This window comes from Calonectris borealis, chromosome W, assembly GCF_964195595.1.
Source record: "Calonectris borealis chromosome W, bCalBor7.hap1.2, whole genome shotgun sequence".
In the NCBI taxonomy this organism is placed as follows: domain Eukaryota; kingdom Metazoa; phylum Chordata; class Aves; order Procellariiformes; family Procellariidae; genus Calonectris; species Calonectris borealis.
In genome coordinates, this window is record NC_134351.1 from 3,212,999 (window position 1) to 3,240,083 (window position 27,085).

The window sequence follows — 27,085 nt, forward strand, 5'->3', positions numbered from 1 at the left end:
AGCTCTAAAAATACCAGGCAGCCTGACGGTGTTTCCTCTTCCAACGCCGCACCAGCAGCTCTGCTACCTCCCAACTTTTTCTCTCTCGCTTTTACGGCCGTGCCATAAAAGTTCACCGCAGGTTGAAAGTCAGCACGGGGACCAGTGGCCAACGCTGAGGAGCTGCAGAAGCAGCTGGGCCCTGAATTTGGCGAATTTGGGGGAGCATCCTCCCCGGCTTGACCCGAGGAGCTGCTACAAACGAGAGGGGTGGCAGCTGAATTCGTCACCCATTTTGACAGCTGGTAAACAAGCACCCCTGCACGGCTTAGGCAGCCCACCTCCTGTTTCCTCCGAGGCAAAACAGCCGCTTTCGGTGTCTTCCACCTGCCGCCGGGGCCGGGGGCAGCGGGCCGCGGTGGACGGGCGGCATCCGCTGCCCCCGAGGGGGCTCCCCGCAGCAGGCCGAGCCTCGGGGCCTCCCCACAAAGGGGGCGAGCTGCTGCTTCGGTACGATTTCAGTCGGCCCCAGAGGACCGGAACGAGGGACACGGAGCTCCCTCCACCACCCCCCCCCGCTCCCGGGTGGGCCTCGTGGCCCCCTCACGGCAGGACGGGGCTGGCCCCACGCCTGGGCCCGCCCGGCCCCGGTCATGCCCACCGCCGGCTACAGCTCGGTGGCACACTCGAGGGCACGAAGCGAACTCCCTCTCCTCACCCTGGCAACACGCAGGCGGCAGGGCCGGGGGAGAGGTTTCATAGGGGGGGAGGCACTCGAGGAGGAAAGGCGGCAAAGGGTCGAGGCTCTGGAGAAAACGCCCCCGAGATACGGGTTTGTAAAGAGAGGCCTTTCGTACGCCATTGCAATTGTAAAATTGTTACCAGAACGGGATCTACCTCCTCCTGCGGCTGCTGCCCTCTGAGTGATGCTGGCCGAGGACCTGTTTCTATTGTGCAACAGCAGCTCCCATCCGCCGGAGCTCCGTCCGCCTCGGAACCCACCACTGAATGGAGCAAACAAGGAGGCACCAGGGAGGGACACCCCGGAGGGCGGGGTGTTCCCCATGACTGACAACCCGACGCAGCCAATGAAAAGGAAGCCGGCTCGCCGGCCGACGGCCGCGCTCGGCCAATGAGCCTTCTTCCCCGCGGCTCCCCGCCCCGACAGAGGGGAAACCGGGCCAGGCGCGGCCGGACGCGACCTGTTATATGTTAATTAGGCCAGGCGCGACAGCGAATCAGCGTGGAGGGGCGGGGCGAGGAGCCCGGCAGCGAGGGGCGGTGCTCCAGAAACGGGGCGGGGCGAGGGGCTGTGTGAGGGGACGGGGGTTGTGAGGGGACGGGGGACTGTGAGGGGACGGGGGCCGTGAGGGGACGGGGGACTGTGAGGGGACGGGGGCCGTGAGGGGACGGGGGACTGTGAGGGGACGGAGGCCGTGAGGGGACGGGGAACTGTGAGGGGACGGGGCTTGTGAGGGGACGGGGAACTGTGAGGGGATGGGGGACTGTGAGAGGAGAGGGAACTGTGAGGGGACGGGGAACTGTGAGGGGACGGGGGACTGTGAGGGGACGGGGGACTGTGAGAGGAGAGGGAACTGTGAGGGGACGGGGGACTGTGAGAGGAGAGGGAACTGTGAGGGGACGGGGGACTGTGAGAGGAGAGGGAACTGTGAGGGGACGGGGGACTGTGAGAGGAGAGGGAACTGTGAGGGGATGGGGAACTGTGAGAGGAGAGGGAACTGTGAGGGGACGGGGGACTGTGAGAGGAGAGGGAACTGTGAGGGGACGGGGCTTGTGGGGGGACGGGGGACTGTGAGGGGATGGGGGACTGTGAGAGGAGAGGGAACTGTGAGGGAACGGGGGACTGTGAGGGGACGGGGGACTGTGAGGGGATGGGGGACTGTGAGAGGAGAGGGAACTGTGAGGGGACGGGGCTTGTGAGGGGACGGGGGACTGTGAGGGGACGGGGCACTGTGAGGGGACGGGGGTTGTGAGAGGACTGGGACTGTGAGGGGACGGGGGTTGTGAGAGGACTGGGGCTGTGAGGGGACGGGGGCCGTGAAGGGATGGGGGCCGTGAGGGGACGGGGGACTGTGAGGACTGCTGGGTGGCACGCGGGATGGTGGTGGGGGCCGCAGGAAACAGGGTTCCTCCCGGGTATAGTTACTTGAAGCAAGATGGATGCCGCTTCCCAACGGTCAGGGCCACAGTGCTGGATCCCCTACGCCAATTAGGGCTCCTCAAAACATGGAGAGCAACAGCACTGAGGAGTTAACCTCTGTCTTGTGTGTTGCCATACAAAGCCTGAAGGGCCGGAATACCCGTAACGCACAGCACATTGGATTAAAACAGAAGACTTGGCATAAGACGGTGAGGCAGCTAATGCTGCAGGTCAGCACTAAAATTGCCAAGCCCAGGAAAGAATCACAGTCTGAAAAAGCATCACTTTTCATAATAACATAGGGCTGTTTGTCCTAACACTAGTCTCACCTTCTCAATAGAAATTATACTCTTCCCCAGCTAAGCTTTCACAGTGTTTGGAGAGGGAAGGTATGACGGTATGAAACGTGGCCACTCAGCTCATCTGAGACTTCGTCCGTCTCCTCCCCAGCCCAAACTCTGAGATGTTTTCCAGTGTTGCAAATTGTGATGCTGTTAATTCTCTGCTGGCACTTAATGTGATTTAAATTGTTAGATGTACGAATGAGCACTGTGCAGTTAAAAGAAGCACAGTTGCTATAGTAATGGTAACAATAAATATATAAACCCACTTAATCAAAGCCTCCTCTTCTAATCATGATTTTGAGGTCTGTCATGAAGTGCGTATTCTGCTGCTTTCCCCCCTCCTGCATGACTGTGATGGCTTTGAAACATTTCTGAATAATGTGGTGCTGCACCTGTAAACAAAGGAGATTGCTAAAATAACATACAAGGTCATGACTTTGTGCCTGGCTAAAAATAGCCCAAATTAAAGGCATTTTAAAATGCTGGACTTCATACCCGAAGAGCATAAATTAGTATTGCTCTAAACTCATGTCATTTTAGACTGGTTGAGGATCTGGCCCAATATATCTAATGAACAGTTAATGTCTTGCTGAAATATACTGCATAACACTTCCTTGTGAAAGAACGACTGCCTTGAAAGCTGTGTTGTAATTAGTCCTAGAAGAGAAAAACCTCCACCCCAGGGAATGGGATTTGGCAGGGCTGCAGGATCTGAAACTCCCCATTTTTAACAGGAGAGAGATCTTTCATTTCTAGACAGCACACCCGCTACTTTTGCACCAGCGTTTTCTCCCAGCAGCATTTTGGTATCAGTTAAATTAATTCTCAAATCCAGACTCCAATCCACCAAACCTTTTTCAAGCGACAGGTCGCTGTGGAGAGGAGGTCTGGACCATGCTTCGTGCCTTGTACAGGTGGGCACCAGCATCCTGGAGCGATGCCTACTTCCTGATAACCCAAACTTGGCTCGTCCTAAGACAACGGGGGTGCTTTACGTCTGATCTATACAGACAGCAACCCCATGTAGCGTGGGACCCTGCTTTCTCAAACCTGTTCTTCATCTCATGCTACTACATAGCCACTGAGTGACTTACATTTATAGCTAATTCATGCAGCCGCCTGTGCTATAGAACAAGAGAAGCAGTCATTTCTTCTTCCTCCTGAGGACTTTTATCACCATATTTGGTCCTTAACACAGAAGAGTTTCTTTTGGCGCACATGATGTTGTTGCTTTGCTGTTGCCAAGAGAACAACTGGGAGCCCTTGGCATTCCTCAACCCCTTAAAGCCAGCGGTCACGGCTCTGCTATCTCTCTTGGCTGTACAGGACAAGCCTCAGGCAGTTTCACAGCTCACTCATTACAGGGCGCGAATTCATTCAGAAATTTTTAATACAACAGGAGACTATTGGCTTATCGTAGCAGATCTCCCACACATACGGGCCATTGCGTTTTACTGGGGTTCCTCTTCAGAGGAAGCCAGCGGTTTGTGCTGAAGTAAAATGCATCTCCCAAAAGTCATCCGATCGCAGTTTGAAGGTATACATCAAGGTGGTTTTCTTAAATCACTTCCACTGTCCTAAAACCGTGCTGTATTTCCCATTTGAGTTTTCCTGGACTTTTCATTATTTGCTGCTTGTTCTGTCTCTCTCTGCTAAATCGCAGTTGGATACTTCCTGTTTCATTTTTCTCATAATAAACCTTACAGATTGTACCAAGTCTGTCTGATAAATTAAACAGAAAACTTTCGTTTCCCATCTTTGAGATAATTTTGTCTCTCCTTTTTGTAACATTTCTAGTTTTTCAAATATTCTATTTAAAGCAACACCACCAGTGCTGCACCCAGTGTTCTTGTTTTTTATATCACTGATTCTTAATGTGAATTTAAAAAAAAATCACTTCTCTGTTCTACTCACCTAGGTCCAGGGCTCTTTTCCTTCCCTCCATAGTGCTGCCTCAACACCTACGCTGTCACTCCCATAAATACACTGATAATGTAGCTATATATACACAACTACTGAACAAATAATTATTTAAGCAGTCATGTTAGTTTTTATCTACCTCCACTCTCAGAAATTTTTACAGTAGAGACTGGCAGACAACCTATCTCTCAGGAAGAAAGCTTCTGTGGCTTGATAAAAACTGGCATCTTCACCCTCCACTCTTTATTCCTCTTAAAAAGTGCTGAGGGTTAACTATATGCTTAGACTAATCCTCACATAAAGAGATGACCCTACTGACTCTTCTCATTTACATTATGAGACTATAGCAGGAACTAGGCAGTAAAGACAATCGTTACCTCAAGGCAAGGTTTGTGAAGAAAAATAGTATCTTTTATTAGACCAATTCCACTAAAGGATATTACTTCTCTCCACAAACCTTGCCTCTTTTACATCTTTAGAGCAACAACACTGCTAATTACCTTTACACCGTTTCCATTATTTTGATTCTACTTCTGCCTAGTAATTTTGTTCTATCTTTTAAAGTTATTCTGCTTGAAATTTCTCATGTAGCATTTTTGCAATCAAATACGTCCAGAGTATTCTCTGGCGCTGAGGCCAGCTCGCATGGGAACAGCCCACATCCATGCTATTAAAGTGTTTTACCATCCAAACCAACATTCACATGCAGACTGTATTTTGGGAATAGTGTGCTAATTCCCACACTGTCTCCAGCAATTGTTTGGGAAAATGCTAGCTGGCCTGATCCAGAACTATGCCTGGGATTGTGCTAACTATTTAACAGTGTAGATGACAAAGCTCCAGCTCCTGGGGACATTTTGTGGCACTGTTAAATCTGCCTTGATTAGGAATGACGTTGCTTAAACATATATCCATACATGTCCGTAAGTCTTCCCAGTTAGGGAGCTTTGGTGTGCATGGATACAAGTCCCTCCCCTCCCTGATTAGTTCCTTTGTCAGTGACTCCTATAACTGTCATTGTAGGTTAACAAGTCTGGCATTTGCTGCTTTTTAATTTATGTTTTATTTTCTCTGCTTTTGATATGGAGCCTCTTTTTAGGCTGGTGACCCGTTTGACCTCACATCATCAGTTGCTTCTACTCTGCTGAGCTCCAGAACAGCCAGGGACGTGGTGACAAAACCTGACATGGTCTAACCAGGTAGTGTTTCATTTTTCTTTTCTGGCTCTTCCTCCGCTTCCTTCAATATTCCGTTTCCTCAGTCCACCTTCAACACTGCCCCACTCTACTTTACTTATCCTGACCAATGACCATCTCCTCCCCTCTCATTTTTGCTCCGTTAATACAGCCACACAGCAAGTAGAGATACAGTCACAACTTGCACAGATTTACCTATACTGAAGCTAATCTGTCCACCACGGTGGGGGCAGAAGCAAGTGCACTGTAAAGGAAAGGCTGCCCAGCTCCTGCCTTGCAGAGACCTGGGGCAGAGACCACAGGTACCACACAGAATGGCCTTCACAGGGGGAGGCCACAGCCTTTTTGGTGCCTTCATCCCCTAATACATTTACTTTTCTGCTGGGAATCAGGGTAAACCCCTTCCGCTTCTCCACTGCTGTTAGTTGTATTAGTTGCATTAAAACCAAGTAGATTTGTATGTGCTGTGGTGACAGCTCTCAGCTCTGGTGCAGACACACAGTGACCCTTTCCTACACCATCCTCATAACTGGAAGCTTTCTTCCGGAGATCATTTACAGCACCCTACCTCTGCCCTTCGGAATCATCTTCCTTGACATCACGTCTTATATTTCTTCTCAACTGGCTGAGCTCCTTAATTGTCTTGATGGAGGGACAGAAGGACACAGGGCCTGAACTGAGGATGGCAATTTAGGCTCAGGAGAGAAACTGTGTGTCTTTAATGTGCCTCCTTTAACCACAGAAGTAAGCAATTAATTTTCATCATGAGGCTTGAATGGTTTATCACTCTGCCTCCCTTTTGTGTGATTATCCGGGAGGGGGCTGAGGACTAACGTAATCCTCGCAGATATTCCATACTTGCAGCTCCGCAGTGAAAACAGCAAGTAAGATGAAAGTGCAGCTTTGTTGATAGAATTGTGTGGGCGGTGGGCCCTACTCCGGCGCAGCAATGTCATTCAGGGCTTGCATCTGTCCACATCCCCGACCAGTGTAACCGTATCAGCACAAGTCTGCAGCATCAACTCGTGGCTTTGAGACCGTTAATTCAACCATGAAGTAGAGCAAGTACAGAGGGGAAGGACTGCCCTCTTCTGATGGCTCAGTATATATCGAGTTGGGATTGTCCTCCCTTTGTTTGACCAAAGCGGGTATAAAAAGCACCAAAATCTTAACACTAAACTCACTATGAGTTTAGAAGTCCTAAAGTCCCACTGACTTCTGTTAAACTGGAAAGAGGTGTTACTCAGATGCCTCAGGGGAGAGTCTAACCCCACCAGTAAGGGTTTGGTGACATTGTTATCTAAGATCTTGAAATCGGCATACAGCCCTTTTCTGTCTCTCTCTCATCTAAGACGGTGTGTATGTGTACTGCAGAATGAGAATGGACCTCACAGGGACTGATCAGAGCCAGCGTTGAGACTTGAAAGTTAAAGGATGGGTCCCATCAGCATATGCACGCTCGACGACTCTTGCTTCTGCTTTAAACACTCTCAGCCTGGGCTCCCAGGCAATTACACTGGTGTCTCAGGCTTGAAACTCTCTCTAATGAAAACAGTGTGCTTTTGTCTCCATATGGCAGTGACAGCAAAAATAATAGAGAAACCTGCAGTGCTGTGAATGGGTCTCCGATTCTTGACAGTTTCCACAAACAAGATTTTTCTCTTTTCTGAGAGTGAGGGAACTTGAGTCTCTTGAAAATTCAGACCTATTTAGCTAGCAAGGTTTTTTTTCCAGTTTAGGCTTATTTTCCTCAATCCAAAGATCAGGTGGGCTGAGGCTGAACGAAGCCACTTCTGAAAGGCACTTGAGGATAAAAGATGGCATGACACAGAACTGCAGAAGCCACAGATCTCACCTCTGCTCTGAGCCTGCTGGCCAGAGGTCTAAAGGCAGCGTGCTGAAAGATGAAAGCCATCAGGCAGCCATCACAGAAAGCTGTTAGGAACAATTTACCCTCAGTAAATCTATCTCAGTTGTTCCTGACCACCTTTATCCACTTCAGGTGCTTGTAAATGGCTTCCAGGAGGATTTGCTCCCTTTTCTTTGCAGGACCTCAGCTTAGGCTGCCTGACCTGCAGGCTTGAGCAATCCCTTCTGTCCTGCGGAGGGTTTTGGGGTCCCTTTACACCCCTGCTGTTATTCAATGCCTTCATTTAAGGCACTCCCAGGGCTGCTCCTCCACCGCTCCCAGAGTCAGTTGAAGACAAAAGGTGCTGGCAGTCCCTAATTGGGAAACTGCCAGCAGAAGCTGTTAGACGCTGTCAGAAACAAAACAGATGCCAACCCTCACCGCAGCGGTTCCCCCGAGTCCCCAGGGAAAGCGTGTGGCCAGGCCTGGAAGCAGGCAGGCGGGACTGCAGTCAGTGTGTATTTTCTGCATGATTGAGCCCAGGAGAGTCACTTCATTACTCTCCCTCAGTCTCAGTCATTCCCCACAGCTCCTGCAGACTGCAAATTGCAGCCATTGGAGAATACTCACAGGGAGAGCAGCTGTATGTGTTGCGTTTTGGATACTTTACTTTCTAGCAGTGCATACAAAGGCCTGAAAAACAAGACATTGTACTCTTTCAACTGCTGATAAACTCGTGTAAATGTGAGCTGTACATTATCCCTGTCCCAAATATTGGGGGGTGGGGGTGTGCAGAGTTAACAAGCAAACTGGTGGCAGCACCAGGTTACTGTTCAGAAAGATTTGGACTTCTTATTTTGAGCTCCCCTGATAGATCACATGCTTCTCTCTATGAGAGAAAAAGCAGTCTCCAACATGATTTTTAAAATATTGCTACAAAGCATGAGCCTCTTGGGTTTTAAAAGCCGCCTAATTTAGCAGGTACACCTATCAGTTCAGTCCCACCTGGGAAGAGGTTCCTCCCTTCTGTCTTCTTTGTCAGAGGGTGCAGTGAATGTACTGTCAAAAGCTGAAGATGGGAATTTATATTTTTTAGACACATTGATACAATCCAGGTGGCCTCAGCACCTGCGCAGTGTGGGCTCAGGTCACCAGAAACAGCATAATTTCCTTTTCTGTTCTAACCGCTAAATACCAACCCAGGAGAACAAAGTGCTTAGCCACATGCATGCATGCAACAAAGCACAAGAGTCATCTACGTTGACTTAAATGACTCTGCTGATCTGCTTAATGAGGGTGAGGCAGAAACAGGTTGCCCGGAGAAGTTGTGGATGCCCCATCCCTGGAAGTGTTCAAGGTCAGGTTGGTCAGGGCTTTGAGCAATCTGGTCTAGTGGAAGATGTCCCCCCTCCGGCAGGGGGTTGGAACTAGATGATCTTTAAGGTCCCCTCCAACCCAAACCATTCTATGATGACGTGCTTAAACACTTTGCTGGAGAAGACCTACCAGATGCAATTCAGCAAGACAAAGCACCTCCTGGCTTCATTCACAGGAGCGGGGACTACTCACCACCCTGCAAGCCCAGACCTATAGCCGCTCCTCACTGCTCACACGTATGCCAAATAGGTGTGATCCTATTATTTCTCCCTGCAGGTGGAAAAGCTTGATATCAAATCACCAACGGCTGGTACACCCTTGCCCTGCAGCTCTTCTGCACATCACGGGTACTAAAAATGGAATTCTGCTGGAGGATGTAAGGTCACAGAGGGGCTCTCACCCTGGGTGGTGTCATCAGTTTGAGTGCCCTGTGGAGGGTTGATCTGTAGGTTTTAATCCAGGTGAATTAGAAAGGCCAGGAACCCCACTTTTATAAGCTCCCCTGCAGAGGGCAGTCCGTCCTTGCCTAACACAGCTCACAGCTCCAAGAGCTGCACAATTCTGAAGTCAAACAGACTTTTAACCAGGAAACACAATTCTTCCCACCTGCCCGGTGGCTGTGAAAAAGCTGCCCTCTGGAGCAACAGCCCTGGCTTGGGGACATCCTCCCAAAGGAGACCCGTGTCTGGCTGCAGTTCTGCACCCCAGACACCCCAGATGCAAACAGGCCTCCAGGACCTGGTGGGAGTCCCTGAATCCACCATTCAGCTCCACTTCTTCCATCTGCCTGCTCAGCTCCCTACCCATGGCTTCCTATGGCCCACGGTTTCTCCCTCCACCCTTTCTTTGCTCTATCCATCTCCTCAAAGAGCAGATCCTGGCTCTTTTATGGCAGGTCCGGCAGGAACCTCAGCCAGAAATGGAGTCACAGTAGCTGTGGGCTGGGTGTCTGCCCTTCCCCTGGATGAGCTGGTACAGGAGGTGGGTTCCCTGCAGGCTGCCGCTCGGCCCACTCATGATATCTTCACTGCCCTAAACTAAATGATCTTTAAAGGTCCCTTCCAACCCAAACCATTCTATGATTCTATAAAAGCTTAACTATTGGAGAAGAAAACCAGAGGATACCTCACTCTTTTTATCAATTGGTCTAAAAGCATTTTTTTCACATCTCCCATTTTACAGATGAGGTCAAGGACACAGACACACACAGAGCTGGGGTGATTTTACCCCGGGCACACAGACCAGGGAGGAGCAGGTTGCAGAGCGAGCCCCAGAGCAGCGCTCTGCCTTGCTCCCAACCACCGAATTGGGAAATAAGGGTTGGCTAATGGAAACTGAGTATGTGCACAGTGATGCTCATCTGAAAATGCAGCAGCACAGAGAGACCACGCAGCTCCTGGGGGTACAGCTCGAAGTGGCAGGCGAGAGGATGGAAGATCTTGGCATTTACTGGCAGCTACTGTGTTCGCAGTTTTGAGGAACATCATTTAGAGCAACAAAGTACCTGCTGCGGGAACGGACCCTTGCCTGGCAGAGAGATGACGAACAGGTCTTGCCCATGTCTGGTTTATAATGAGCCAGTTCAGTGGGTGCGAAATGTCAGTCTGTGTCTCTGGAGACAGAGAAGTCACAGCCAAAAGAAGAAACTAAGGCTCCTGCTGTTCGGCCCCTCTGTAAATGGCTCTGTGATTAAATATTTCAGTTTGTTGCTCAGCAGTTCACAGGCTGACATTTTTGCCACCGTTTCCCTCAGTTTCCCGTTTGTTTTTTTCATCGGAGACTGAGCGAAGGCACAGCCTGGCTGAGGATTAAGGGGTGACATGCAAATAAACTGCCACTGCCAGCTCCCTGCAGACACACAACCCCACATGCCAGCACCGTCTGTGTTCCCAGCCAAGCCTGTCCCTCTGCCATGGCAGGATGAAGCAGCTCACCCAGACCAGGCAAAGCCCATCCGGCTCCAGCGGCACTCAGGAAGGCGGTGGGGTGCAGCTCCAGGAGCAGATAGTGGGATTAGATGCACAGCAGCCATGTCCGAGAGACAGCATGGACCATGCACGGGCAGTGTGAGCCCCTGATTTGCTGCTAATTTTGGCAAGAAAAGCTAATTTCTCTGCATCCTTTTGTAGGAAGAGAATAATGCGCTATCTTGGTTGGTGGGACCACAGAAGGCTCCAGCTGCTCAGCATGCTGAATTAGTGGCAGAAGCACTCCAATGTAAGGCCTTGCTTTGCTGCAGTGACGGCCTTTTCAGCCTGCGATGAATAACCATCATATACCGTCTTCTCTGGAGAGAAAGGCTTTTCTTCTTCCTTCCTTTCACAGCTGACAGTTGCACAGGATTATACAAGGAAAATCTGGAGGCTCCTCCAAATTGTTTTTAACTGTTTCCAGGAGGGTTGTCTCTTGTTTCCAGACCTCCCTGGAGACTGTTTATCTACACTGGATGGATGGCAGGAGTCCGCATGTCCCTCTTGCCTTGCCTAGTCTTCCTCACACCTGGCTGTGCCAAATGATTGACTCTTGAGCCTGAGAAGACCTTCTCAGTTGAAGGTCTCCTCCTCCCCAGCAGTGACTACTTTGGGGACTGGTAAGTCTTCCTTGGTAGGATGCGAATGCTGCCCATCCACAAACATGGTTAGGCTCATCAAACTCTTAAAAATAGGGGCTACTCACTCAGGAATGGAATAACTCAAGTATCAACCACCTCCAGCAAGCTGAAAAAGCAGGTGATTTGTACGTGGACAGCTCGGATCCTCTGTGCATTTGCTCTGTTGTATCCCAGGCTCCTGGTGTTGTTTTTATTCCTACAAAAATGCCAAGAAGCTCTCATCACGGAGAAAGAATTCACATCTCCAGAAGCGAAGGAGGCTGAAGAGATGTGGCTGAGCTTTGTGATGAGAGGGAAAGATGGAACTATAAGGATGGAAACAAACCTTTCCAATCCTGATCCAGAGGCTCCCCCAGGCATTCAGCACATGAAACATACATTTCTATATGTGCACAGGCGCACAGAAAATCTGCTGTGCCTGGCTGAGCCCAGTTCATGCACATGGCATGTTTCCTTTCACCTTCCACCTTCCGCGACGCTGTTGAGTGTTTTAGAGAAGGACTTACCTGGATGACTGGCAGCTTCCCGGCACCCATGAGCACAGGTCCCTTGCAGAACAGAGCAAAAATGCTTAGGGCTGAAACCATTTCCTTCCCTTACTGTGCGTTAGTGCTCGGCAGGGGAATTTCATCACCCCTGTACGCTCACGTGCTCTCTTCCTCATCCCATCTCCCATTGGCAGTGTGCTTTCACTGTCCTTCTCGCATGGGGAGATGCAGCACTGAACTTGTGTAGGGCAAGAGGCTTTTTGCTGTGGCTCTGTCCTGGGAACTCCTGGTGGCACTGAAGCTGTTAACAGTGGCCAGCAGGAGTTGGGGGCAGACAGCATATATTTTTAAAGGGAATTTTTGATTATTAAATTATCATTCCACCACCTACTTCACCCCATCCATCTGACATCAAGCAGCGGGGTGGCTGCATGGAAACACGCCAGCGCTGTCTGTCCCATCACCCACCCCCTACACAGCCAGATGGAGTAATTGGAGTTCAAGCTGTTCCATTGATCTCCACTTCCCTCCTGAAGTGCCAGCGGGACTAACAGAAATGCCCCAGGATTTTGAAATAGTTACTGCAATAACCATGAAGAAGCAGCCAGTGGTACTGCCTGCTCCGTCCCGGAGCCACACAGCTCACCGCCGGACGCACGGCGTTCCCAGGGTGTTCACTAACCCAGCATTGCCCTTCTTGCACTGAAATGTCAACGTGCAGCAGAGGAGAAATGGCAGGGGAAAAAAAATGTGAACACGGTCAGCATTGCACCCTCATCTGTTGAGTCAAAACCCAAACTGGTTTGCATATAGTTAGAAATGTAGACCAGCTCCTTTTAAATAGTTTGAAGAATTGCCCAGTGGTGCCTTGCTGGTTTTTGGTGGCAGTTATGGAAGGAACTGCCCTAACAGGCAGCGAGGGATGGAGAAGCATGGGCCACGGCAGTGAGACAGGGCACCACCACCAGCTCATTCCCTCCCGTTCCCTGTGCACCCCTGGCGGAGCTGGCAGTCGCTAGTGGGTGTCTACAGGTCTACAGACGAGGTGGTGGCAGCCCCAGGTGCCCAAGCAGCCCGTGCCAACAGGGGATGCGAGACAGGGGTGAAGGCTCTGCAGAGTTTGACAATTTTGCATTTTTAGCAGCTGTTTTGTGATGATGGTTTTAGCCAAGCTGCAAGATTCAGGCTGCTCCGCTGTGAACTGTGTTCATTAGACTTGGCACCAGACTGAGGCCGTTCAAGTCAGTTTTATAAAGTGTCCTTCTAGTGCAGAGCCGTATAAAAATAGGACATCATGAGAAACTCCTTATTCTTCAAAAAAAAACCCCCAATAAATCACAGTTCTTCCCGCTGCTCTCCCTGATCACAGAGCCAGTCCCACACACCAGTTATTCTTACCTGCTCCATTCTCCAGACTGGACTGTCAAAGTTTTGTTTAATTACTCCTGCTTTTGCCCCAGGTACTTATACCACCACCTATGTAGGAATTCCCACAAACATGAGTATAGAGCTGGCACCCAAGCACTAACCAGTCACCAGACATGCCCCGGCGGTTCTCACCCACAGACACCGAAGCACAGAGGGGAGGCAGAAAGATCAAATCACACTTTGAAGCACCTTTACCCACATCTATTGCCATTTTCTGGGAGGAATATTATATATTGCTTAAACTTAAAACAATATACCATCTGTGTACACACAAACACTTCATGCAACAGTGACATATCAGAGGAATTAATGATATTTTTAGGTATAGTCCGCCCTGTCAAAAATGTACTTGGGTACATCTCCAAAGCTTAATAAAAATTTATACAGACTTCCTAAAACACCTGCTTATTTTCTCTGCAAGATTAATCAAAGCAACCCTTTCGAGGTCCTTTTGTTGCCATCTATTCTGCCGCAACCCAAGAGCCGATGGAATAAGCCCCTGTGAGAAAAGGTTGTCTTTTTAAGACAGATTCTCTTTTTTTTTGGTAAATAAAATCCTACTCTTTGAATTTAGCAACGTGATTGTTATAAACCAGCTCCGACAGCGGCCAGATGGCAGTTCAAAATGAGCGTGGTCTCAGAAAGTGAAGATGCACTTTGAGAGGACTATATTCACCCGCGTATTGTACTACTTCAAAATCAAACCCTGCCTTTGAAAATGCCAAAGGCAGCTATTCACAAGCAGACACCATATGGTGTATTTGTCCTCTTCAATTCCTCTTACAATCAATGGGGAAAAAAAGAACATTTGAGATCTGAAATGACTGCATGCCACATTGTACAGTGTTCTCACCGCAAGCTCTCTCTCCAAAATGTTAGATGGTGGCATGAAATTGCTCAAATACGTGTTTGTCTTGGGTTAAAAGGGACAAAAATTATCATTAGCAGTCCAGTCTCCAATAGCTCCGCTTGTAATATTCATTGACACTTACGTTGTGGTTTTACTCTGGGATCCAGGTGTGATTCACATAGGAAACACTTCCCAGGATGTCCCTAAAACCATATTTAAAAGTAAGCTGAAGTTGATTTTTTCATTACTCTAATGGTAAAGCTCTGAAGATCTGGTTAACGCAGCTCTGTGATGGTGTAGCAGCTGCTGAATCCCAACACGATTAAAAATAAACTGCAGTAAAAATAGTCACATATTTGTGACTGGGGAGGAACAATCACCAGGCAGCAACTGAACGGTCGGAGGCATCATTTTGACATTTAAAGGTGTTTTTAAGAGCAGCTGAGCAGGCAGCTGCACCCTCATCTCCCTGATGGATTCCCAGTCCCCAACTTGTGGCTGGTGGGTGGCTATAGTGGAAGGACAGACCCTTGCGTGGCGGCCACCACAAGCAGCTCCCACAGCAGGGCACGGGGACACTGCTCCCTCTGGTCTTCTTCAAATAAAACCATGTACAAGGCCGGCTACAACGGCTGGGACCCACAAGGGCACTTACATACCTGATCACTGGCTTAAATGCCAGCCTCTAAACTTGAGGTCCTCCTCAGCTTGGAGACATCTGCAGTCCCTCTGCTTCTGTCAGTGAGGTCCCCTGCGTTGTCATTGCAGTGCCTCGCCACGTCACCACGCAGGACCACATCGCTCACTCCTGAAGCCTCGGAGATCACAACCAGCACCCTCTGTCCCTCCTGCCTCTGCCCAGCACACCCATGCCGGCACATCTCTAAACCCAGGATGTCCACCCACCCCAGTGCCACGTGGCCTCAGTGGCCTGTCACGCCACCTATATTATTAACTACAGCAGTGCTCCCTTTTTTCTCTTTTGCAAATAAGTAACATCTGCAAATTTATTGAAATACCAGATGGTTAACCTTGCACTGAAATGATTCTTCAAACACCTGCAAGAAGAAGCAGTTTGCAGAAGTCACCGTGTCGGTGACGAGGTCTGAATTCCCTCCCCGTGACCCTGAGCACTCCGATGCCCTGCACCAGCCAAAGCTCGGTGAAAAGCCACCCAACACCAAATAACCCCAGAATGCAAATATTCATGCGGTGTATGGACTAAATCAGGTATTCATGATCATTTGCAGAAGAACCCTAGACACGAGTACTGGAATAAACATTTCAAGTCTCATAATAAGCAAAATAATGACACGCTACCAAGCAAGGAAGGCTCAGGCTTTAAATTTTATTGTTGTAGATGAGAAATAAATCTGGCTTGTGATCGGCTGAGCACACTCGGGTAACAAATTAAAGCCACCCCTCTCGTTCCCCCCTTACCCAACACATAACGCCAAGGTGTTGGAACAACGTTAAATAACAGCTCACGAACCGAGATGGAAAATCTGGAACAGCGGCAATAAGCTCGATTTGCTTCTTGTGAAGTTAATATTAGACTTTAACTGTGTGCCCCCAAGCTCCCACTCCTCCTTAGAAGATTATATTCAAAAGCAAAACTGTTACTTTCATGGCCATAATAAATAGTTCCGTACAACTCTGATGAAGATGTTCAGGTCGAATGTAACAACCCACAGAAAATGGCTTCTGGTTTCAGAGGACGTGGCGACTGATGTCCACCGAGGAAAACACTGGTGTGGTTTGATCGCTGCCGATTTTACATGTCAGCGCATCTCCGTGTTTAACCCAACTGTAGCAAATAGTTGCTGAATCTGTCAGAAGAGAGTTTTAAAAGTCAGCTCTCGCGTTGCTGATCTTATCCTTCAGGTTTAAACTCCATCGGCTCCCAAATATCTAATTTTCAGTTGTTGCCTCCGGCTGCAGCATTTGTGCATCTCCCGTCAGAGGCTGGGCGTTACCTGCTCCTCCCAGGGTGGCACCAGGGAGCGACCAGGCACGACTGTGGCTGCTGCCACCTCCTCCTCTCTGGGCACACACTCACCCGAGCGCTGGCAATCCCGTTCCCAGCCTTTGCTGGCCGCTGCCGGGCGCACGGCGAAGCAGAGCGGGATGGCGGGCGATGAGTCGTGGGCTGCTGGGGCCGCATTTGGATCCGCTCCACTGCAGGGGCGGCCAGCTCCTTCAGTGTCTGAATTTCTCCCACCACGAGTAAAAGTGCTGAGCTTTAGTTGAGGTATATCAATAATCTGCAACACACTGGAAACCAACCCTCTGTTTCTCCCTTGTTTCCCCTTTCTAAACCACCGTCGGGGATGTCCAAACACTCCAAGCAAAGACCAGAGCCCAACGGCTTTGCCTTCCAGATGCCTTCTCCACCCCTGCCCCAGGACTTCCACCCCGTCCCATCCATGCAGCTGGCAGCCTTCACACCTACACTGCTAATCAGCTGGAGTAACGGCATTTCAATCAGCCTAAGGAGAGATCTTCACAATAAGAACAAGTTTTTGGGCCTTGCACAAGCTCTCCTACAGCTAAAACTGTACCTGATCCCACCAAGAACAGAAACCAGGGTTAATACAGTAAATGCTGCTGTTAGTTATCATCCGAGTCTCAAACGAATTTTCTTCACATCTCAAAATATCTAGTAGATTGCTTGTTAAAAGGGTAGAAACAATTCGTATAGGAACAATAGTTAAATATGGACCTCGGAGTTACTAAGTACAGTAGTTTCTCTTTTACAAATGGAAGTAGTGCCGCTGTGCTGGAGAGCACAGTGACATGATGGCAAGGAAAGCAGAGATTGGCTTTTATGATACTATTTACAGGTTTTCCATTTAAAAAACTGCCGAGTTTGTTTAAATATAAGTATAGAACATTTCTTCCATATACAAACTCTTGTTAGCTGATTAATTATTAAGGTGCTCAGAAGTGTGGATGAAAACAGAAGTTACAGTAGATCAGTTGTGTTTGTATCTATTTACAAATGGCGCTCAGTTGCCTGCTGACACCAGCATCTTCCAAAGAAGCTGGAAGCAAAGTGGCCAGTTACGAATCTAATGCCACAGGAACTGTTGTTTTCTTCACGACATCTTTGTCAGAAGGTAAAATAGTAGTACTTTCATTCCTTTTTTTATTGGCAAAGGTGAGACCTTTGCTGAGTCTCTGTAGCTGGTGGTGCCAGGCAGCATCGCACCGTGAGACACCCTGTTTCTAGCTCTCGACCCCTCTCCAGCCCTTACCACCAGAATTTGCTGGTCTGCTGGGCAGCTGCCCAAGACAGGACTCGCAGCACCAGGTTGTTACACTGAAATGCATCATACAGGGCCTCCTAAGTATTCGGAGAGCTCAGATCTACCCCGTACAACAGATGGGAGAATTTATGTGCAAGAAACCAAACAAGGAGAATGCGCTTAGCAAAAATTTTGTCTTCCAATCAGAAAAAATAAAATAAAAAAATCCCAAGTGGCCCATATTTCGTAGGTCAAATTCCTTCCCCATAAACATTCTCGAAGAGTTATTTTCTGTCTGATGGCCAAACTCTACCTCTAGTTCCATTCTCTGCTGACTGACGGCTGACCGCAGGCACTGCCTGGCATCGCTTCTCTCCGTACCGCCTGTGCTCACACGGGTGCCTCGGAGGAGCTCAAAGTTTGGCATTTTGGGAACCCGTCAAACCAGGAGGGTATCTGACCATAATGAAAATGCTGATTTTGTCCTCGTCATTTTAAGATGCTATAGAAAAAGAAAGGAAAATAAGTTGATTTGACTTCTGTTTGCAAACTTACCATGTACTGTCATCTTTCCCTTGTACATTTAAGTTTCAAACAGGTCCCAGAGATTGCAAGGCAAGAGTGTTAAGGCAGTATAAGAAACGCAGTATTTCATTCACACCTCTTGATTCCCTTAAAGGTATTTCTAAGGCATCAAAAGGGGCATGTGGTTTGTGCTTGCCTTTTCAGAAAAAGGCATTCGGTATAGCGTAAAAAACAAATGCTCAATAACAGACGGAAGCCACTCAGCCCCAGGCAATGGCCACACCATCAGAGAGGAAGAGGGAGATACAGCGGGGTTTTCTGGGTGTGGGTTCCTCACCATCGCTCTTTCTGGTACACCTCTGTTTGTACGATCTCACTGGGGTGCTCAGATATGCAGGCCCCGTTGATGTCATTGAGCTTGTTGTCTGGAAGATCCTCAGGTTTTGTGCAAAGTTTCAGCGCCCTGGAGATGAAGACGTCCAAGTCAAACTCAGGGTCTGTTTCACTGTTCACCTCTGTGGGTTCTTTGTGGAGATGGTGAGGAGAAGATGGCAGGCTCCGTTCCTGAATCTCCGGAAGAGAACCGGGACACTCGAGACCCACCTGCGTGCTCTTCACCCACTGAGCAATCTCCAGAAAGAGGTTGGATGGTTCTTCTTCCAGCGAGAGCTCAGCTGCGGGTGCTATGGTTGCTCTTTTCCAGTGGGATAAATCTAAAATTAGCTTGGGCTCTGAGTAATGATGGGGCTTATTGTCTCTCCACAGCAATTTGTCCAAGTAGGAAGGCGACCCCACTTTGTAATCACAAGATTTCCCACAATCGGCATCAAATACTCGGTCCATGGATGAGTGGGATAGCTCCAAGAACCTCTCTGAGCTGCTTTGTGAGTATTTCCGTGGATCAACTTGTGCTTCTTCAGCGATGGATTCAGACCCTGCCCGGGGGTCCCGCTGAACCTCGTCCATGTCGTGGTATTTATCGTGTCTCCATTCCAAATCAGAGGAGAGGCTTACGTGATACCTGCGAAAGACACGCTGCTATTAGACACACAGATGATGGCTTCGTTACAAACAGCAGTGCTCAAACAGATACGCATGCCGCTGCTGCTATTTTTACTTTTTTCTTGCTAATATGCCCCTTACCTACAGATCTTTAAGTTCTTACTAATATCAGAGACCTTTTTCTTGTGTGTTAAAAAAGGCAGGGGGGCTGAGTAATTTATGAGGAGTCTGAGGCTTGGCCAGGCTGCACGGACAGGACCAGTAGTGGGAATAAAAGCCCAACAACCAAACCAACTGGCCCCTTTGTTTATCTGATCTCTCCACTTGGGATTAAAACATAATTAACAATATTAATAATCAAACTGCCCCTCAGCCCAGAGACAAGCACCCACAGTGTAAATGCTCCTCGTTTGTGGCCGTAAAAGTAAAAAAGATGAGCTTAAACCACCACTGAGATTTACCAGTTTACTCTGACGTCATGGACCAAGAGCATCCCTGAAGGGTCACCTGCTAAGTGCTAACTTCTCAAGCCAGTCAAACTCCCTTGATTGCCGTTACCCGACATGACCCATTCTTAGACACAGTTTTCAAAGCAACATCTAATTTACTGGCTCCTAACCAAGCTGCCTTTAAAAGATGTGTTATCCCAGGTATTGGGGCTCTATATCCCAGCAATGGAACGCTCTTCAGGTGTCCCACGACACACAGGCAAAATCATTTCCCGTCTCTAAAACACTCGGCTTGTGTTGCAAAATTTAAGGCGCTATAGCAGATGTCCCCAGCCAGGTGACAGGACCAACAGCCTAGATCCCCGCTTCTTGTGTCACACCAAGAAAGCCAAGAGATAAAAAGGCGACAAGGTGACCTCCAGCAACTGATTTGCTGCTTTGGGGACTATAACTGGCAGGGATGCCGGAGCTGTGGGGATATGCTGAAGATAGATATCCTGAGAAAAGCTTCCAGCTTTCCTCTTTACCTAATTTACCTGGTTGCCCCCCCGAGCCTCCACCCTGATACTTGTTCACCCGGGCAAAGAGATTAATAATAGTGAAGGCAAGGGATTTCTTTAGATTATTTTTTCAGTGCTGGTGAATATAGTGGATTAAGAAGGCGAGGAGATTTAATGGCTATGCAGAGAGGAACAATGCTGCAGACATCCTCAGCCAGCTCACCGTGCTCAGCTGGAAGGAGCTCTATAGGAAGGTGAACCTAGCTAATTCTTAGCTGCTTATTTTGTCCTACCTGCTCCGGTACTGGGACTGGCCTAGTAACTGGGGTAATCATCTAGGACATGAGACCTCAGCTCAAGGCTTTGATCTGCTCTAAAATTCCTGTACAACTTTCAGTAAACCATTTAAAAGTCAACACAATTAAGGGTTTTTTTAAAAGAGCCCAGATCTGTGGCCTCTGGGGCTTACGCACCTTGAAAAGTGATAAATATAGAGCTCCAGATCAGGCCCGGTCCCCAATAGGTACAAGAATTACATTATTTTATAATTGTATTATAAGGACAGAGGACAGGGGAAGAACCGTAGCGTCACTTAAACAGATGTAACTCAAATGAAGACAATATAGGCTGCGAATAAAACCAAGAGCAGAAAGATACTCAGTAACCGGAACGTGCAGACTCTATCTGCTCCCCGTGGAAATCGATGACGAACCTCTTGTTGGCTTCAGCAAGGTGCCAGCTTGGGCTTGAATTACAATATGGCATAAAGAAGGAAAAGCAGGTGTCTTTTGTGGGTCTGGAACATGTGTGACTGAACCCAGTCGAAAGCAGGTCAGAGACTCACCAGTCAAGTTCTGCCTAAAGAATTTAAGCCGGTATCTGGTCTCTGTCCCAGCCTTGGGTACCATACCTGTCCCAGTTAGACATCTGGCTCTGGTTGGCTTCCATCAGTAAAATATCATCAATCTCATCCTCAATCCGGAACGGATGCTGAGACACTGGTTCATCCTCAGGGCAGGAATACGGACTCATGTAAGGATGCTGCAGACCCATCTCAGCCGTTAATCGATCCATAGGGTTAAATGTCAGTATTTTCTCCAGAAAATCAATAGCTGTGAAGCAGAGAGAAACAAGCTCACTAATTCCTCAAAAGCAATGCCAGCTTCCTTTCCAGGATGAGCCTCGTGAATCCCCCATAACAAATCCCCTCGAAGTAAAGAAGGAATTAAAGGTCACATCCCGTGGGCATCTAAAAACGCGCACTTCTGTCCTTGCTGCATCCATCTTACCCCCCCACGGGAGCTGTGCGCTTGCAGTGGAGCAATCCTGCAGCCCGCAGGTGTCAGTTCATCTAGCAAGGCAGGAGAGACGACTGTGAGAGCATCACACCTCCACAGGACAGCAGATATATGTTACACCCAGTGCTGCGACCCTGGGCCAGAACACTAAGCTCGTACCCCAAAAAGACCTTTGGTTGGTGTTGGGATTTGATTCCGCACTCTCAGATCCATTCGGCAAGCACATTGCGTTGCAGACAACTGATTGCACATCTTTATGTGCAACTGAAGCGGGATTAGTTTTAAAGCGCCATTTTTAAAAGTTCTCGGTGTGACCAACACTATGAAATTATTTTGCCCATTAATATTTAAAGAATCTTGAGTGCCTAAAATTATTTTAGAAAGACCGTGGAGCATGAACTCTTTCTATGATGATGAAGAAGGAAATGAAGCACAATAAAGTGACTAGAATTAACTCTAAATGTGTAGGGTTTATTGTGATTTCTTTGATGATTCCTTTCACTGAAGTTATGTGAAGAGATCAAATCCTGTCATTAAAGATGTTGCTTATTCAGTTGATTATTGGTATATGGAAGAGTTCCTTAAAATTCAGATAATACAAATAGGAACACGCCTTATTTCAGTTACATCTTTTGCATTGTACCTTCAGAAATATCCTCATTAAAACTTAATTGTGTGAGTGGGACCACTTCTTTAGGCGCAAAATCACTCAGCAGAAAGGAAGGGCCATACCTATTGCCTCAGTGCTTAAACATTAACCCATATCTGATTGTCTCCCACGGGACATTATTTCATTGCTTGGACTAATTAAGTAAGAAGGAATCAATAGCTTCATAAGGTCACTGACTGTGGGCAAGAAGCATGGTGGAACGATATATTACGAGTTATATATTACGATATATTACGGGTCAGAGAGGCAGGAAAACGTCAATGAATTATGTAAGGGGCGCAGGTGACCTTTCTTCCTGCAGTAACGACAGGGAATAAATCCGCTCCTGCTTGCTGGAGGCTGACACGGTCCCTGGGTAACCCGGGCCGATGGGTATTGCATCGCCAAGCCCATACAGCAGACGTCTTATAATGAAGAGTTACGCCAGCAAACATAAGCCAGGCTTGGTCTTGACGTCTTCCCAGAAGCAGGCGGCCAGGTCCACCAGCCTGGTTTAAGCCTTGGAAGAAGCTCAGAAGAGCTGACGTGCTCTGGTCCACACTGCTCAACTCTGGCTGCCGCCCTGCAAGCTCTCACTGCCTACAAAGCTGCTCCAGGCAAAAGTTCAGGTCCAAAAGCCTGTGGTTTGCAGCCCCCTCACAACAACACACTGCTGATTTTTTTAAAGCTTTAGCCAAAGGAGGGAAGTGGCTGAAGTGGTATTCGAGCATTGCAGGCTGCGACAGCCCAACGCGAGCGATGTCCAAGCCTCGAAGCACTTGGACAATGTTTCTGCCTGTAGCAACCATCTCACAGAGATCAGATATTTGTAAAGTAAAAGCATTTATTTTCTTGTACTCTGCAATTGCGTTCATGCAAAAAGCACAGCAAGAAAATGAACAGGGCTTGAAAATAATCTCTGGGCTGAACCCTCACTTGCAGCTCAAGAAGAGGCACAGGAAGGCAGGGATGCACCTTGAAAGTGTCTTGGAATAGTCTTGGAAGACTATTTCACCCTTATTTCTGTATGAGCTACCTGCGAGAAAGCTTCTGCATCACGAGTGCTGTCCTGCAGCCCGTGCATTCCCCGCAGGGACGGTGAGCAGGACCTGGGGCGACAGCGGTGGGGACGCGTGAGCTCCAGGTGGGAGCAAGCATTGCAGACCCTCAGATATCTGAACTCTCATTCACCAGCATTCATGCCCTTGGCCTTAAAGGACAATTCCTGTGACCCCCTGGGGAAATAGGTCTGAAAACACGGCAGCCGGGGCAAGTCCCAGGAGAAGAACATTGCCAAAACCAGCGGGCGCTACGGTACCTTCGCTGTCCACTTCAGGGAGCAGCTTGCGCAGCGGCTTCCTCACTTCCCAGGTGCTGTTGATGAACGTGGGCATCACTTTGAGCAGCTCCTCCTTATCTTCCTCGTGGATAACGGGGATTGTCTCCAGAATAAGCTGCATTTGTTCCAGCTCGTGACCTCCTAAATGGGTAGAAAACAGGCAGTGAGTTGAGACCCAGAAGTTAAATCAGGGGCAGGGTGGTATTATCAGCCACCCTCCTGCATGGGCCACCCCTCTGAAACGAGCCACATCACGGCAGTGCCGCATCTCCCGCCAGCCCCTCCACGCTGACGCATCCCCGCGCTAGCCACCACTCTTTGCCCCAAGGAAAATGTGGTGGGATTCCCAGCCGGGTCACCTCTTTTTAAGGGTGAAAAAGTTAACCTAGACAATTTGCCCTCCTGGTGTAATCACCCTGAGGCTGTCTGCGCAGCTGTTCAACTAGCCTAGCCATCTATTTAAAATGGCTATGAAGCAGAAACCGTACCCGACTGAAATCATGGGGCATGGCAGTTATTATCCATCGTTGAGGTCCACCCTGCATGATGGAAGGAGACAGATATTGGCTCTAACGGCCTCAAAACTGACGATCCTCTTTAAGCAATACTATGGCTGGGCTCGTTCGTAACCCCAAATGAAGCATCCCGGCTGACACAGCTGCAGCCAGGCAGGGCAGTGCCCGACGCCGTCACTGTGTGTCCCTGCCACGTGCTGTGCTACACGGAGAAGCAAAGCCCCTCTGTGCAGTGGCAACAAAAATTGCTGCCACAACCCCAATGATAACAAGAAGATCATGAACCCAGCTCCAGGGGTCCCAAAGCTTCATCTTTAAATGAATGCAGGTGCCCGACCGCTGCGCTCTCCCGATGGGAAAGGGGTTTTCTGACTGGGTCCCACCTGGATGCTAGGCACCAAGTCAAGGCTCTGATGGTGACGATCCCTACAACTGCTACGAGCAATCATATGTTTTTAAATCCTTTTCCTTCAGGACATATTTATCCACACATCTCTAAGCCCCACTCAGGACTGGCTATCAGTCAGTGAGAAGAGAGAAGCGGCAGCGCCAGCGGAGCGGAGCCAAGCGCCTCATTAATGAACGTTAATCCCATTCTTTAGCGCGCTACTGGATGTGACCAAGAGCTCCGTGGCTGATTTCCAGCTTCTTACGTGTACGGAGAAGCAGCCTGGCAGAAATACTGAGTCGCACTATTGATTTTCTGTCTGCCAGAAACGCTGGTTATAAATATTCTGTCATGAGAGGCAGGGCTATCCATTAAGACAGTGAGCTGGCTGGGGCGGACAAACCAACGGGGATTTTTGGGCTACCAAGCTCCTTGCTGTCCCACTGATGGATTTCAGGCTGCTTCACTGGCAAGCAGCACCTGGCTGATGTGCAACAAGAGGAGTGAACCTCATTTATGGCACAGCACTTCTGATCAGTCTGCAGGGAGGGTGGAGAGGCCAACCCGTAGGGGATGGTGGAGACCATTGCTGTCCCTTTGGAGGTCCTTGGCATCTCGCAGGGGCTGCCCTCCCCGGCCCAGAGCTCCCTGTGGGTCTGTAGGAGGTTTCCAGACTCACATCCATGGAGCTGACCCCAAACACATCCCTCCTGGGCAAGGGCAGGTCCAAACATTGAGGTTGGGAAAGGGTCTCCATCCATCCATCCACGGCTTCATCACTCCAAGAAGGTTTGGTTCAATGCAGTCGTAGCCACTTTTACCCCGAATGGCAGAGCTCCAAGCCAGGACATGGCAATGAACTTAGACAACCCCAAACCAACACTGACATTAGCACAGCTGGTCACCATCACACCACACGTCCGCTCAGAACAAAGCCTCAGAAGAAGACAGAGCAATAAGAAAAGCAAAAAAGACAGAGGGACACGCTCCTAATATCAATTCTAGGCAAATGAATTCACTTTCCTATAGAAAAACTAATTTTAGGTCATCTAAAGGTTCGCAGCATGGCTCCAGAAGAAACTAAAGATGACCATCAGGAAGCAAACACCTTGTTAGTCAGGCTAATTCCCAAATTGTGATCAAAATTACAGGGTATTAAAAGTCACAGAGGCTTTGTGACTGTTCTCCTCTCAGTGGAGCTCCCGTCACTGCTCACTGAAGGTACCTGGCAGCCGAAAGGCACCATCTTTAGTCACGCAAACAAGCTGCTAATGCAAGGCTGGAAGCATTGAATTATGGCTCTCAGGAACCCAATTCTCCACCATTATCCTCTATTTATGTAATTCCTACGGACCTTCTGGAGGCATTAATCCCTGAAAAGAAAAACGAACTACAGATAGAATAAACGCAATGTGCTGTCATGACCCGAGGAGAGAACAAGGAGCTCTGCATCGTGTCGTGGAAAAGGCAACCCTTCCCCAGGCTTGCAGCCAAGTCCTGGGTGAGCACCCAAGCCCTGCTAGCGACTCCTCTAGGAACAAGCACTGATCCCATGGGAAAAGCCACCACGCATGGCCCCACTGGCGATCCCCACGGAGACTTGCGAGGACAGACAGCTTTTTTCTTTCTCCTATTTTCTCTTGCTTCCACTGGCTTTCAGATACGCTTCGGCAGCAGAGGGTGGAGAAGTGACTGGAGGGAGCTGTAGCCGCTCAGTTATGGATGCTCTTCCTTGTTTTCCATGCTGCTTGTCGTGGGGAGCTCTCCAAGGGTCTGCAAACCAGATTTTAGCTGTTGGAGATGTGCTACGCTCCTGTGAGCTTTGGGTTAGCCAAATTTCTTGTGCCCTCCTGGGGCTCTGCCAAACCCAAAGCGGCTCCTGCCACCGCACCACCCAGAGAAGGGGCTGCAGGGAGAGCAAGGGGGCTGGGGTCCCTCTCTGCTGGGTGTTCATTAACTTGTGTAGGAGAATGAAAGTAGCGAGTGACATCTATTCCTAATAACCGATCACCTTAATTTAACTGTGTTGCTTAAGCACCCCAGATAGACTACTGAGTTAATTATATTGACTTATGCTAAGCACTCCATTTAAATTGTGCCGCTGACGCACACTCAAAAAACAATTTATCCACTGTAAGGCAATTACTGGAGGTTTGCAACCTTCTGGGAACTACATCGCTGTTATTTCCCACGGGGTATTTGCTGGTGACCCAGGACTCTCCGAAAGTCTCGTCCTGCAGCGACGGGGGCTGCAGCCGTCCAGGGGCAAACTCCTCCTTCCAAGCAAAGAGGAGAAAAGCAAAAGCAAAGATGAACCCACGCTGTCATGCAAGCGTTTGCCAGTTTTAGCTATTCTGAGTGGTTGGGTTTTATCCTCTTCCTCTTTGGACACCAGCAGATGAAAGATGGTACGTGGCATGGGACATCTCGGGCACCCAGTCCCACTGCCAGGCTCCCACCCTGGCTCTTCTTTACTTAATGGTATAGGAGGAGGCCGGGAAAATGGGGCATGGGGCCAGGACCTTCCCGTAACAACTCTACAGATTATTTTTAAAGCAACCCGAAAGGAATATGTATTTTGAGCTTCAGTTTTGATCCCCACCCATTAACTAATTCTCCTGCCATCATATGGGGGGCTTATTAAGCGATTGCACAGGGCTGGAAAGCAGTGAAGCAGGGATGCTTGCAGCACTTCTCCGGCTAAGCCCAGGCTGTGATCTGCCAAATCCCATCTCCTGATCTCTGACCTGCTGTGGACTCTCAGGAACCAACCTGCAAAGTAGGTTCCCGTATGGCTGCTCTGGGGCATCTCGCCTGGGCAGCCGGGACAGAATTGATCTCACCTGTAGCCACGTGCAACACCAGCACGGACACTTCTGCTTGTTCTCCAGATGCTCTTTATGAGCAGTAGCGGAAAAATAAATATTTCTAAGGCACAATCTCAGCTGCAGGCAGACAGCTAACAGAAG

General features: G+C 48.9%; 2 protein-coding genes across 4 annotated transcripts in view; both read right to left on the reverse strand.

Annotated features, from left to right (window-relative positions):
* LOC142074897 (NAD-dependent malic enzyme, mitochondrial) overlaps nt 1-985 on the reverse strand; it is a 32,731-nt gene extending 31,746 nt beyond the window's left edge. The window contains exon 1 of one of the 3 annotated variants that reach the window (XM_075135858.1): nt 877-985. The gene's annotated coding sequence lies outside the window, so the exon portion shown is untranslated. Of the gene's footprint in view, nt 1-861 lie in introns of all 3 variants that reach the window. The other 2 variants (XM_075135859.1, XM_075135860.1) reach the window with 2 other exon arrangements.
* Nucleotides 986-15,531: 14,546 nt separating this feature from the next.
* Nucleotides 15,532-27,085, reverse strand: part of LOC142074678 (mitogen-activated protein kinase 4-like) — a 46,340-nt gene continuing 34,786 nt past the window's right edge. Inside the window, exons 4-7 of the mRNA XM_075135457.1 lie at nt 23,193-23,354; nt 20,838-21,039; nt 18,314-18,997; nt 15,532-17,953 (exon numbers count right to left, since the gene is read on the reverse strand). Of these exons, the coding sequence (XP_074991558.1) occupies nt 17,941-17,953; nt 18,314-18,997; nt 20,838-21,039; nt 23,193-23,354 (1,061 nt within the window). The 3' untranslated portion in view covers nt 15,532-17,940. The remainder of the gene's footprint in view (nt 17,954-18,313; nt 18,998-20,837; nt 21,040-23,192; nt 23,355-27,085) is intronic.